General features: G+C 40.4%; 2 protein-coding genes and 1 long non-coding RNA gene across 10 annotated transcripts in view; 1 reads left to right on the forward strand and 2 right to left on the reverse strand.

Annotated features, from left to right (window-relative positions):
* atg16l1.L (autophagy related 16 like 1 L homeolog) overlaps nt 1–404 on the reverse strand; it is a 24,070-nt gene extending 23,666 nt beyond the window's left edge. For 4 of the 8 annotated variants that reach the window (XM_018263884.2, XM_018263879.2, XM_018263887.2 and 1 more), the window contains exon 1: nt 184–400. In XM_018263884.2, coding sequence (XP_018119373.1) covers nt 184–298 — 115 coding nt within the window. In that variant the 5' untranslated portion in view covers nt 299–400. Of the gene's footprint in view, nt 1–183 lie in introns of all 8 variants that reach the window. The other 4 variants (XM_018263889.2, XM_018263886.2, XM_018263881.2 and 1 more) reach the window with 2 other exon arrangements.
* LOC121393821 lies at nt 327–7,773 on the forward strand. The gene is made up of 3 exons (XR_005961389.1): nt 327–433; nt 4,540–4,634; nt 6,864–7,773. It is a non-coding gene; the product is annotated as an uncharacterized LOC121393821 (long non-coding RNA).
* Nucleotides 7,774–7,938: 165 nt separating this feature from the next.
* inpp5d.L (inositol polyphosphate-5-phosphatase D L homeolog) overlaps nt 7,939–13,972 on the reverse strand; it is a gene marked incomplete at its 5' end in the record, with an annotated part of 77,973 nt that continues 71,939 nt past the window's right edge. Inside the window, 4 exon segments of the mRNA NM_001090199.1 lie at nt 7,939–11,514; nt 12,109–12,339; nt 12,625–12,696; nt 13,501–13,582. Of these exon segments, the coding sequence (NP_001083668.1) occupies nt 11,424–11,514; nt 12,109–12,339; nt 12,625–12,696; nt 13,501–13,582 (476 nt within the window). The 3' untranslated portion in view covers nt 7,939–11,423.

Raw genomic sequence — 13,972 nt, forward strand, 5'->3', positions numbered from 1 at the left:
TCTGGCCCTTGCCATCTATATACGTATGGCTGCATCTCATTGGACAAAAGCAGGGCTGGATATTTCCATTCAAACCAGTTTAAGGCGAGAGGTGTGTAGAATGAACATACAGTCAGACAGGTGGATATGTTGTCAGGAAGCCACACAATCATTACATGAAAGTGCAGAAGAAATGGTAGTTACACTGTAAGATGAGCTCCTCAAACACCTGTCTCTGCTCCCGGTCTCGCCGACTCAGCTCACTGGCGATGTGAAGCCTCCAGGAAGGATAAGCGGGAGTCCTGCAACTTGCTGCCATCACCCCTGATGTGCTTCAAGGTACCAGCCCCATAGCCGCCATGATATTACATCCCTGCTTCGGATCCGGCACCTGCGTCGCATCTCGATGACGTAACATAACCAAGATGTCCGCGCATGTGCCGGAAGAAGACTAGTAAGCGTCTTATATATTGCTAGCGAGAGTTGTCAGCGTTCTCACGCACTGTTCTGAATGGCTAAGTGACGTCTTTTGAAACGTGCCGTTATAGTTCATTGGAACTGGAACTGCGTTACGGTGTAATTTAAAACAATACTGTCCTACCCAAAATACTACTTCACCTTAACGTGCTGTTTTTGTCATTTTAGAACTTCACAATTAATAATAAATTGCATCACTAAGTGAGTCCTTAGGCATGCTACTGCTATCCATCATGTAACTGTAACTTTTATTGTGAATATTATGATGTGATATCCTGAGACAATTTGCAATTTGTTTTTATTATTTGTCGTTTTGGAGTTACTTAGCTTTTTATTTCCCAGCTCTTCAGTTTGTAGTTTCAGCAGCCTGGTTGTTAGGGTCCAAATTACCCTAGTAACCAGGCTTTGATTTGAATAAGATACTGGATATAGGGTTGTCACTAGGGTTGCCACCTTTTCTGGAAAAAAATACCGGCCTTCCTGTATATTTATCTTTTTTCTCTATTAATAACATTGGGATCAGCCATTATTTTTACCGGCCAGGTGGCAACCCTAGTTGCCACCTGGGTGGTAATATACCGGCCTGGTCTGTAAAAATGATGGTTGATCTCAATGTTATTAATAGGGAAAAAAGATACATAGGAAGGCCGGTATTGGAAAAGGTGGCAACAGCAGCGTTCCTAGAGGGGGGCGGGCCCTGGTGCGTGACGCGCAGCAGGGCCCCGCCCCCCCTCCTTACGGCGCGCTCCCGGGGTGAATTTAGTGGCGTGCGGCGCTGCCGGGGGGCCCTGATGGGGTGCTCCCCCGGTAGTTCTGCCACTGGGTGGCAACCCTAAATATATAAAGTAGAGGGCCTGAAAGATGACCTCATTTGAAAGCTGGAGAGAGTCAGATCATGAAGGCAAATAATAAAACTATAAAAACTATAATTATTTCATAAATTAAATAATGAAGACCAATTGAAAAATTTCTTAGAATTGCCCATTCTGTAACAAACTAAAAGTTAACTTAAAGGGGAACTACCCCATTAAAGTCTTCAGCACTTAATTGCTTTATGATGGGTGTTCCAGATTTATACTCAGGTAAGTGTCTCCTGAGTATAGTGTTGCCACCTGGCCGTTATTTTACCAGCCTAGCCGGTAAAACACCTGCCAAGGCTGGGGCCGGTATTACAAATTTACCGGCAATGTTGCTGCCGGTAAATTTGTAATACCCTTAAAAAGACCCCTCGGCCTGCCCCCAATCCCCTGTAAAAACATAGCTTTTGTGACTTTGTCCCCATCTTGAAATGTTGGTGCCTTGGCTACGCCCCTTTTACGAAAAAGTGGGGGGCTAACTATGCATAAAACTACAGCGAACGGAACTAGTCACACTAAATAGTGTCTTGTGTTCACGAGCACTACTTACCCCATCATATTCACCTACTTTAGCTTTTCAATTGTGTGTAATTTTAAGGGCACGGCCCTGCACTGCATAACAGAAGGACATGCAGTGAGTTTGGCGTTACGTGTAGCGTGTGGTATGGGCTTGGCCTGAGTTGGTTTTAATTAACTATTTATTAAAAGTTAAGTTTTATATACTATTACTAATATCAGTCACTATACTGTCTCTCACCTGAACGGGTTTACGTTTAAGTCTAAGACTGCACCCGCACCCAGACGCTTGAGGGTAGCAGTCCCAAGCTTGATATTCTTTAAGTGTCTCCTGAGGTTCTGTACAATACCACAATGAATTTTAAATGAAACAACTCAGATGCAGTTGAACTGCAGACTTTCACCTTTAATTCAGTGGGTTGAACAAAAAGATTGCATAAAAATGTGAGGAACTAAAGCCTTTTTTAAAACAATCATTCATTTCAGGGGCTCAAAAGAAATTAGACAAATTAAAAAACTGAAAATAAAATGTTCATTTCTAATACTTGGTTGAAATGACAGCCTGAGGTCTTTAACTCATGGACATCGCCAGATTCTGGGTTTCCAACCTTTTTAATGCTCTGCCAGGCCTTTACTGCAGCGGCTTTCAGTTTCTGTTTGTTTGTGGGCCTTTCTGTCCGAAGTTTAGTCTTCAACAAGTGAAATGCAGCTCAATTGGGTTCAGATCAGGTGACTGACTTGGCCATTCAAGAATATTCCACTTCTTTGCTTTAATAAACTCCTGGGTTGCTTTGGCTCTATGTTTTGGGTCATTGTCCAACTGTATTATGAAACTCCTCCATATCAATTTGACTGCATTTAGCTGGATTTGAGCAGACAGTGTCTCTGAACACCTCAGAATTCATTCTGCTGCTTCAGTCCTGTGTCACATCATGGATAAACACTAGTGTCCCAGTGCCACTGGCAGCCATGCACGCCCAAGCCATCACACTGCCTCTCCCATATTTTATAAATGATGTGGTATGCTTTGGATCATGAGCTGTTACACACCTTCTCCCTACTTTTTTCTTACCATCATTCTGGTAGAGGTTGATCTTGGTTTCATCTATCCAAAGAATGTTTTTCCAGAACTGTGCTGGCTTTTTTAGTTTTTTTTTTATCTAGCCTTTCTATTCTTGATGCTTATGAGTGGCTTGCACCTGCACTGCACCCTCTGTATTTACTTTCATGCAGTCTTCTCTTTATGGTAGACTTGGATATCGATACACCTACCCCCTGGAGAGTGTTGTTCACTTGTTTGGCTGTTGTGAAGGGGTTTCTCTTTACCATGGAAATGATTCTGCGATCATCCACCACTGTTGTCTTTCGTGGACATCCAGGTCTTTCTGTGTTGCTGAGTTCACCAGTGCTTTCTTTCTTTCTCAGGATGTACCAATCTGTAGAATTTGCCACTCCTAATATTGTAGCAATTTCTCGGATGGGGTTTTTCTGTTTTTTTGCAGCTTAAGGATGGCTTGTTTCACCTGCATCGAGAGCTCCTTTGCCCGCATGGTATCTGTTCAAGCAAAATCATCCACATACAAGCACCCCCCCCCTCAAATCAACTCCAGTGCTTTTATCTGCTTCATTGATAATGAAATAACGAAGGAATTGCCCACGCCTATCCATGAAAAAGCCTTTAAAGGACCAGTAACATAAAAAAAAAATGTTAAAAAATTCGTTATTATACATCAAAAAATATACACCAACCCAAATAAAACTTTAAAATTGCAAAGCCTTTATTAAGAAATAACTTACCGAATCTCCACTTCCGCTCCTGTACAGAAAAGGCGACACGACGATGATCCATCCTGCAGCACTCTATTTCTTCTCCCTGGCTATCGCAGCCGTGCAGCCATAGGACGCGCTGGAAGAAGACAGGGGAGCCGTGCATTGCCTCGCGGCTTCTAGAGAGGTAATGTCCGTGTACAGAGGTCCTTGGTGAGATCCAAATCCAATCGCACTAGAATGGCGCCCCAGAGCCGGGTGAGAGATAAAATCCCGACAGTGGCTGCTTGCACAGTTCCCACTCAGTCCTTCCATGGCTGTGCTTTTCCTGGGATTCTTTTCATTCAGGCTGTTTCATACAGTACATCGAGGTATCCGAAATGCACAATGCAGCTTCACACGCTGTCAGTACAATATGGGCGATAGCTAGGGAGAAGAAATAGAGTGCTGCAGGATGGATCATCGTCGTGTCGCCTTTTCTGTACAGGAGTAGAAGTGGAGTTTCAGTAAGTTATTTCTTAATAAAGGCTTTGCAATTTTAAAGTTTTATTTGGGTTGGTGTATATTTTTTGATGTATACTAACGAATTTTTTTTAAATTTTTTTTTGATGTTACTGGTCCTTTAAGTCAATTGTCCAATTACTTTTGAGCCCTTGAAATGAAGTGATTGTGTTAAAAAAGGCTTTAGTTCTTCACATTTTTATGCAATCTTTTTATTCAACCCACTGAATTAAAGCTGAAAGTCTACAGTTGTTTAATTTAAAATTCATTATGGTAATGTACAGAACCAAAATTAGAAAAATTATGTCTCTGTCCAAAGATTTATGGGCCTAACGGTATCTTTCCTATAAATAACATTGGGATCAAACTTCATGTTTACCAGTCAAGATGGTAAAATACCATGGCAACCCTACAAATGACTAATTGCTTGTCTCCTATCTAGGGCTGACATTTCTCTATCTAGGGCTGACCTGGGTACTTTAATGCAGAGTGAGCCACAGACTTGGAGCATGTGCAGGAAATACATCTTCAGAAGAGGTCTGTATCGCACATAGCTGGCATTTTTGAACTAGCACGAATGGCAGTAGTCAGCTGTTCAGGAATGTGACTCAGAACCATGCAGAGGTAGGAGGCCAGGATTGCCATCAGGGAGAGTACAACAGGAGTAGTCCAGTTAGGAACTTAGAAAGGCAGGCTGTCATCAGGGAGGGTACTACAGGGGTAGTCCAGTCAGGAACAGTAGGGGGCCTAGACATTCCATCCCTCTGAATCACAGAAATGGACAGGGTTTGATAGTGTTTAGAGCGTAATGTTCCATAGCCAACCAGATTGGGGGTGCGCTTTGGCATAGCGGAAGATTCATTTTTTATTTGGAGCCAATTATACTTAGCTGGCATTACCCACTACCTAGGGGTTTCAGATATGCCCCCTGGCTCCCCAATATTTATAATGGTTGCCCTGTAGGAGGCAAGTCGTGATTGATGAATGTGACCCCTTTCGTTTTGCTGAAAATTTGTGAAACTGCAAAAATTTGGCAAACACATTAACGTCAATGGGTGTTTTTTCATACAACATTTTTCAAACTGTGCAACATATCACTGGGAAGTGCCTAACCCATTGGCACCCGCAGTTACTTTACATTTCTTTCACCTTACACCTGCTTCTCTTGTGCCTGATTACCTAACATACATCCCAATATCTGAATGATTGAGTGAGGGACAGATTAGTCTATGCCTCTGTTGTATCCCAACCAATCTCTGTTAAACTCAGATACATTACACCGTCTTTTAATTATAAAAGTTGCTTAATAATTTTTTTTTCACAAATAGATTTTATTATTATTGTGTTATAGTTTCTGACATAGTAAATACAGTAGTTTATTTCTTTCTTTCCTTAACCTATACCCAAACACTTACTCATCATTGGTTGCTTAACTACAGCAAGGACTCTTCTGATATGTTGATTTTCCTGTTCTTTCTTGCAAGGTTGAGAATTCCTAGGGTCTTGATATTGAATTTTTACTAACTACGATATTGTTACAATGATGGCAATGCTTTTCTTTAAAACACACCTTTACAGAAAACGAGGGGCTCCACTGTGATGAAAAACCACAAAGCATCTTCCCTGAACATTAAAGGGGTTGTTCACCTTTGAGATAGCTTTAAGTATGATGTAGACAGTAATATTCTGAGACAATTTGCAATTGGTATTTATTTTTTATTATTTGTGGTTTTCAAGTCATTTATTTAGCTTTACCTTCAACAGCTCTCCAGTTTGCAATTTCAGCAATCTGGTTGCTAAGGTCCAAATTACCCTAGCATCCATGAATTGATATGGATAAGTTACTTGAATATGAATAGGAGAGGGCCTGACTAGAAAATAAGTAATACAATGTAGCAATAACAATAAATCTGTAGCCTTTGTTTTTTAGATGGGGGTCAGTGACTATGAAACTATGAAAAATAAATATAAACCAATTGCAAAGTTCCTAGGAATAGGCCATTCTATAACATTCTCCATTTAACTTTAAGGTGAACAACCCCATTAAACCTTGCAGCGGATGTTTTGGCCACAAGCTTGATTTGCTACACCTTGTTAAGTTCTGGTGCAGTTCCCAAAAATGATGCTAAAAGGAAGGAAATATTGCTGCACATCTGTGGTGAAACCAGACTGCTTTGCTCAAACTCAATTTTGTGAAGAAACAGTCTCGGCAACTAAAGCTGGCCACACGTCATGCAGTTTTGGCCATGTGGGCATTTATGGCCAGTCCTAGGGCTGTTCCAATTTATTATCCTGTGATCATTGAGGATTGAAGATTATTTGCCCTGAAAGAACATTTTTCATCACTTTCTGCTGTTCTTCTTGTTCTGGTGGTGATCCCAAATGAACAGAAAAATGCAAAAATTGCCAAGCACATACACGGGCCCTTCTATTATATGCATTTAAGCTTTCACCTTTCTGATAAGGTGCAACATTTGTTCGTCTTGTATTACCCTTATCTAATCTCATACATTTTTCATTGTGTTCAGTTGCCAACATGTGCTGAAAACTGGTATAACTACTGGTACCAGGCATATAATCAAGGTGCCTATAGCGATGGGTTTCCTTATACAGTAGTAGTATACATATATATGTTTTCATGTTTTTTACACAAGCCACTGTGGGCTGAATATCATAAAATAATAGCAATTCCTGTTTTGTTCTTCCATAAGTGACCCTTTAGCTATTCATTAACTACAACTAACAGGTGACAGGGCATTTCTTTAGGTGGAGGCCAATGCAAAGGTTGAGGGAGAAAGATGTGGGCACAGACAGGGCCCCAATCAGGAGGGACAGGTGTCCTGGCTCGGGCCTTGTGAGATTCGAGTGTTAAGGGGGCCCAGGAAACCACTGAAAGGAGAAGAAGCGAAGCCACCAACAGAGCCGCCAAATGGAGCTGAAGCCTAAGAGGAGAAAAAAGAAGCAGCTGTCGCCAAGGTGGAAGATAAAGACTGAACCTTACCTCAAATGGCATTCCTGCATTGGCTGCAAAGGGGGAGATATGGCTTGCACCTCTACAGAGCAAATTAATGTTTGGATGTCTTTATTCAAGATGATATAACCTTGTCTTGGCCTATGATTGAGTGCTCCCATTGGCATTGCAGTTCAGCTGCACTTTGTAATTTGCCGCACACCACTTACTTCCCCATTGGCATTGAACATTTAAGGCTTTTCTTTGTGTGATGCTTTTTCTTTAAATTAACTTTTTTTTTTAAACTGCACCACTGTGGATATTCTGGTTTGTGCCAGCCTATGCAATTATGGAATAATAACCCTATCTTGGCCTGAAAGTGCTTTTCCAGCTAGTATAGGTAGAACATAGGTCACACTTGACTGTTGGCCTGGCTGCTAATGTCCTTGTGGGAGTCCTATGAAAATCCATAGAAACATGTCAGTATTACTCCCCTGACACATTCACTGAATATGGAAGCCAAAGAGAAAGAACTACCCCTTTCCATTCATTATATTAAAGCGTGACAGTAATTGGTCACTAACTCTTTGGGACAATAACAAAGATGTGTAAATAAAATAATTAGATACACAGGCTTCTGCCTAGCAACTAGTAAAGAAAAGGCAAGTATACAGTACCTTTGCTGATACGAAAAATTTGCTAATGCATACGTTATGTTTACAGATATGAATGTTGGATTGTACTCAGTACTTTGCCTTTACAAAGTAGCATTTGTTCCATTCGCTTTAAAGAACATTCCTTTCAGAGCCATTACCATTGTATCTCAGTAATGCATGTGCCAGTTCAAAAGTGTTGTTTTTATTCAGTTCACATTCACTTTATATATATATATTTTTTTTCCATAGAATATACAGAGGTCAACACTAATGTCTCATATTTACAACAGTACCAAATATGTCTCAAGGTGCTGTAATATACATATAATCCCCCTTTAAAACAGGGAAAGACCATTGTACCTGTGAGGGCTTCTTGCAAGGTTGGCATTAAGGGAGGGACAAAAAGCATATTATCCTTGGGCCCCCAATATTTCAGGAGCCCTTTGGAGGATTTTTCAGACACTTGTTAGCAATTGGTAAAAATATTTACTATATATGTTAAGGATGTCCAGCCTGCGGCCCTCCAGGTTTCATTAAACTACAATTCTCAGTACCGCAAGCACTTTATAAAACAGCTATTTTCAGCAACGAGAGTAAACGTTCTAATTTGATAACACTGTCCCTTGAAACTTCAGCAGATGCATCTACTCACTACTTAAAGGAAACTGTCAGCATCTTTGAAACCCCATTTCCAGAGCTTATGCTTCATTATCTGGCTGCAGATGACATAAATCAGAGAATAAGGCTAATGACACACCTGGAGAAACCTTTCTTTTTCCCCAAATTAATGTTTTCAGATTCAATTTTCGCCCCAGTGTGACATAAGCCTAAAGATGGCCATAGACATGCAGATTAATAGCCTAAAGTTGGAAAAACCATCTTCCCTGCCAATCTTCCGACTTGCAACTTACCATTCAGATAATATAAAGAAGTAAAGAGGAGAAATTACACAACTCTAGTCATTTATTGACAGACAGCAATCGTACGAAAGTTATGTCTGACAAATAGTAGTGACAGTCTTCCTTGATATCGTCAGATAGGCAATAAATGCAGAGATATTATCAGTAGCCGATATAAATCTTTTAAACTGTCCGATCTACTGAACAACCGATCTCCATGGTAAGAAAAATGTCGGGACACTCACACACAGTCCGAAAATCGTACAAACCTTTGTTTCGTACGATGGTACGTTTGCTTCTGGCCATCTTACCGTAAGTCTTTGTCCTAGGACTGACTTTAGTACAGATTGGATGATTAGCCTAATCATAGTAGCAGAAACTGTCAGTAAAGGAAAACATGGCAGGTGGGAGATTTTGTCATTTCACATTTAGGGTAAGGCTAGAACCAGACAGGCCGAAATCAGCCTCTGGTGCGAACACACTTGGCTGATTTCGGTGAAGAAACACAAGACTTTGCATTTTGTGCTAAAACTTGTCGAGAGTGTTTGCGCCGGAGCCAACACAAGGGTTTCGGATTCTAAGAATTGGATACTGCTACATTGTGTTGCTGAAATCGGCCTGTGGGTTTCAGCAGGCTGATTTTGGCCCAATTGGGCCAAACCTAATGAGGTGTTTTGTCGCCTGCATGAAAGCACCTCTCATTAACTAGGATCATACACTATATATAACCTATGCAGGTGCAAATGCACTAAAATACTGATCTGAAGCCATTTTCCTGTGAGGGCCCATACACACACGGTCAGGTGAATCTGTGTTTATTCAAATGCATAGCAAACACACCAATAGGCATATATTTTTTAATGTGTTTTCATGCATTTCTCTATTTCAATATATTCTGAAGGTGTGTCAAGCACATGCTGCATGTTGCATTTGAATTAAAAAAAAACACGATTGTGCTAAAACACAATGCTTGGGGGTACAACAAACTAAAATAAAATCAGTAGGCTCATGGACTGTGCTCAAACCAGCAGCTTAAGTATTCCCATAATAAACACTGATGGATATGGGCCCTGACACAATTGCACGAGATAATATTTATTCAATAAAGTGCAAGGAGGAGCAAATCCAGGATTTCCATTCTCAGGCCTGTAACCTGAAATATCACTGCAATGATCTTACAGCTTTATTACTATTGCATTCCAGCTAAGCTTTGTTTGGCCTTAACATCCAGAAAGACTAATTCCATCGAATTCTGTATATGTTAAGCTTTTTATATGTTTCTTCCAGTATTCATTTAGAAGGGCACAATATAGGGCAACGCTCGTGGGTAGAGAATAATAAATAAGAATTCACAGAGCAGTGTTCCCTTCCTTGTACTATATCTACAGTAACTCTTACTTTTGGCCTCTGAGCTTGCTTATGTTCTTTCTACCCTACTGTGAGACCCACCTTGCATATACAGGGCCGGATTTACATAGAGGGTGCCCCTAGGCCCACTGCCGTTCGTCGCCCCTGCCCCCTCCCCTTTATTCGTGCAAATTTTCATCATCAATGGGGAAATTTAAAAAATGATTGTATCTCCAGCGCATCCCCAGTGTTTTTGAACCAATGTAGGTGTGGTTGGGCATCATGCCGCCCCCCTAAAATCCTGCCGCCCTAGGCCCGGGCCTAGGTGGCCTTTCCACAAATCCGGGCCTGTGCATATATTAAGAGTAGGATGAAGTATAATGTAATAGAAAGGGAAATGCTTCACTACAAAATCGACCATAAAAGTGCTATATTCATGGAGAAGTTATCCTGGCGTACCACTAAAGTCTCAACTGGCAGAAGTAAGACTAAAGGACTGAAATAAAATGCCCTTATATAAAATAATTGGAGGGGTTATAGTTGTGAAAGACATATTGCTAATGAATTACCACCTCTGGCAATGAATTACCATCTCTAAACATCCCATTTCTTTAAATATAACATTTATTTTCTGGAATGTTGTGGTCATAAGAAGGCCAGGACCATAGGTCCCATTGCCAAAATGTTTCCTCACGTAGATTAACATAAAAACATGGCTATGTCTGGTGTTCATCGTGGGTGGGGGATTACTGCTCAGTGATATCGTTAGTTACATTTCTTTTCACTCAATGCTCCAGTGTCACATGAGTTGGTCTTGATAAAAAAAAAATAACAAAGGTCAGATGAGAGCTGCAAGTCCTAGAAAGGATAGCGATTAGCTGCTAGGCACTTTAAATGTGAGTCCGTGGCAGCCACAAGGGTCTGACATTTTTAGCACCGGTCACACTAGTGACAATGTACATCCTACACTGTGTATTAGGATAAACAATGGAGAATTACAAAGCATGCAGTCAGTAAATGATAAATCTATGCTCTAGGAAATATTTTACTAAGAAGAATAGGGGTTTTAGGCTCTTTCTGTGTGACTGAAATGCTTTAAATGTTAACATAATATAAGCAAGTAGAAGACCTCACTGTTCCAAATGCAATGATATCCAACAAATAAAAAAAGCTTTGATTAAAATATCATAGAATCTTTTGATTGACTCAAATTTTCCTTTGTTTAAATCTAATTGTTCTGAACATCACGAGTGGCTAACTGGTTCTTGGACGGTAACGGTGGACGAGGCTTTGAGAGAGCTGGGCCACCTTCAGGTCGGCAGAAATTTTGATTGGTCACAGCTGATATGGTGTTCTTGACCTGAGCTTTTTCTGCAGGGACAGGCTTCTTTTCTGTAGAGGAGCAGGTCATGGAACGTGGACGAATGCCAGGTGAGGTGCGAGCCATGGGTTCGGGTGATTTCTGAGCTCGAGCCTGGGCCGTTGGTGGGTAGAGGGTATTGTTTACAGGTCCATATAATGGATTATCAACCATTTCATGAGGATCAGATGGAACTGTAATTTGACTGTTAAAAACAAAAATTTTTTAGCTCAGACTGGAAAGTTGTACCAGTTTATGGCATCTCAATTCATCCTTTTTGGCTCTATTGTATTATATAAGGAGACCACACCATTTTGTATAAGAAAAGTTTGAATACAGAGATTTATTAATGCCAGTATTTTCTAAAATTAATAAAAATGAAACAGGTATGGGATATATTATGCAGAATGCTTAGACCTAGGGTTTTCCTAATAAGGAATTGTGCTGTAATTTGGATGACTGTATACAAAATCATTTAAAAATTCAATTAACCCAATAGGATTGTTTTGTCACCAATATGGATTCATGCAGCTTTGTTTCCATCAAGTACAAGCTACTGTTTTAGGAAATCATGTTTTAATACTAGAATTATTTGCTTAACATTTGCTCTATGGGCCTTCAAGCAATTCAGAGTTTTCAATAACAGATTTCTGTATAATGGATCCCATACCTGTATACTAAAATGACTGTATCCTTAATATTTATGTAGAAACATGCATGGCAGCTTGGCACAATCAAGAGTTTATCATCATTATTATCAACTGTTTTATGATTACACAGGTGTTCCAATTGTACTTACAGAGAGTCCTGCGGACGGGCAGCTGGAGCAGTTCGGTTGGTGTTGGAATGGGAGAATTTCTGAGTGGATAATGTAGTTCGAGGAGGTGAAGTAATTGGTGTGTCTCCACGTCCCTGTACTGGTGATCCTGGCTTCTGTCTTGGCTCGCTACCTCTGAATCCAGGCGGTGTGGTAGGGGGACTCTGCTTTGCCTGGCTGGAAATGGCTGCCACAGATGCAGTGTGATCCATACTGGAGGGAGACATATAAATACGCCAATGCAATAAAATAAGAGACCCTTACATGTTGATGATCCTGATTTTGTCTCATTACTTAATAGAATGTTAATAAGACTAAATTCATTTTACAAATTAAAACAAGAAAACATATTAAAATCTGAAAAGAAAAACGAAATACAAAAACTGTAAGGGGAAAGGGTATATTGACATGAAATAAAGTGCAGGATGAATTATTTTAACAGATGGCTGTAACATTCTGCCAGATGTGAAATGTCAGCCCATGTGTGATGAGCCTTACCTATTTTGAGTTTCAGGGGCTGCCCGCATGCGCGCAATCATTGCAGACTTCTCTGATATGCTTTTCATGATCCTAAGAAATATATAAGAAACAGGCTTTATTCATTATTGCACAAATGCACTTTGCTCTCCCAGACATGCTCCTGACTTTGTCTAAAGTGAATCTTTGCACCACATTTTAGAAATACGAAAATGTTGAACTGGCAGTGTAGGCAGGTAACTTATGGGTGTGCACATGCATGTCTGTTACCACTGCATTAGTCATTAGGTGCTCTATAGAATCCTTGTAGATGAAAGGCACAGCTGGAGCATAGTCCTTGTTAATATCTAAATTAGACAACCTTGCCTCATTCATTGAGAGCCATCCTGCACCTTCAGTTTCCAAGGTTACATATTAGTTGAGAATACAGATGTCCTTCATGTTCAACCCCTGCCTGCCTGAAGCCATGTCCAGTGGAATTAATTCCTGACCCCAAAGGGCAACTGGCCAGTCCTAGCTCAACTTTTTTCTTCATATTCATAGTTATCCTATACTGTCTACAGCCATCATATTTATCCAATCTCCACCTTCTACCACTATATTGATCCCATCGTACCCAATGGTATCATCCTGATCTTCCCCTGCCATCATCAAATTCATCCAATCCTGCTCATATAATTATCCATTATCATATCCTTGTATAATTATATTTATCTCATTTTCCCTCTGACATGTTCATCTCTATTGTGTCCCCTCCGCTATATAGTATTTATCCCTTCCTATCCCTGCCATGATCATATTTATCTAATATTCCTTACTCACAGCCATATTAGCCTTCCACCTTGCTTTGTTTATATTCTCCATCATAATTACCCCAATTGACCATAAATCACCAACCTTGACTGTTCCATTGATTGACTGTAAGGGTGTTTTAGCTGTTTTTGTGCCACCGTTTCATCCTTTTCAATCTTGACAAAATCTGTATGGACAAAATCAAACAATGAAAGCTCAGCTTCATCCATATGCATGCCATTACCTACATGGCAAAATATATATGGCTCACAGTTAGATGAGGAGCACACCAACTGTAATTGTGTTTATTTTGATGCACGAGATGCAAAAGCAGTGTGCTCAGTTTCAACATCCATTTATATAATTCTGCTCTGTGTATAATGTCTGGCCAGACACAGGGCAGGCACTGGGAATACTATGACACAAGCTAGTTGCTCCTCAAAGCATGTGTTAATTTCAGGGCCCCTGTACTTTGCACCTTGCATGTAACTTTGCACAGTTCATCAGAGCATGTTTAATAGCCACTCTGGTGCAAGGGTTTGTAGGGTTTAAAATACCTGTTGTGAAGTCATCGGAA

This window comes from Xenopus laevis, chromosome 5L (assembly GCF_017654675.1).
Source record: "Xenopus laevis strain J_2021 chromosome 5L, Xenopus_laevis_v10.1, whole genome shotgun sequence".
In the NCBI taxonomy this organism is placed as follows: domain Eukaryota; kingdom Metazoa; phylum Chordata; class Amphibia; order Anura; family Pipidae; genus Xenopus; species Xenopus laevis.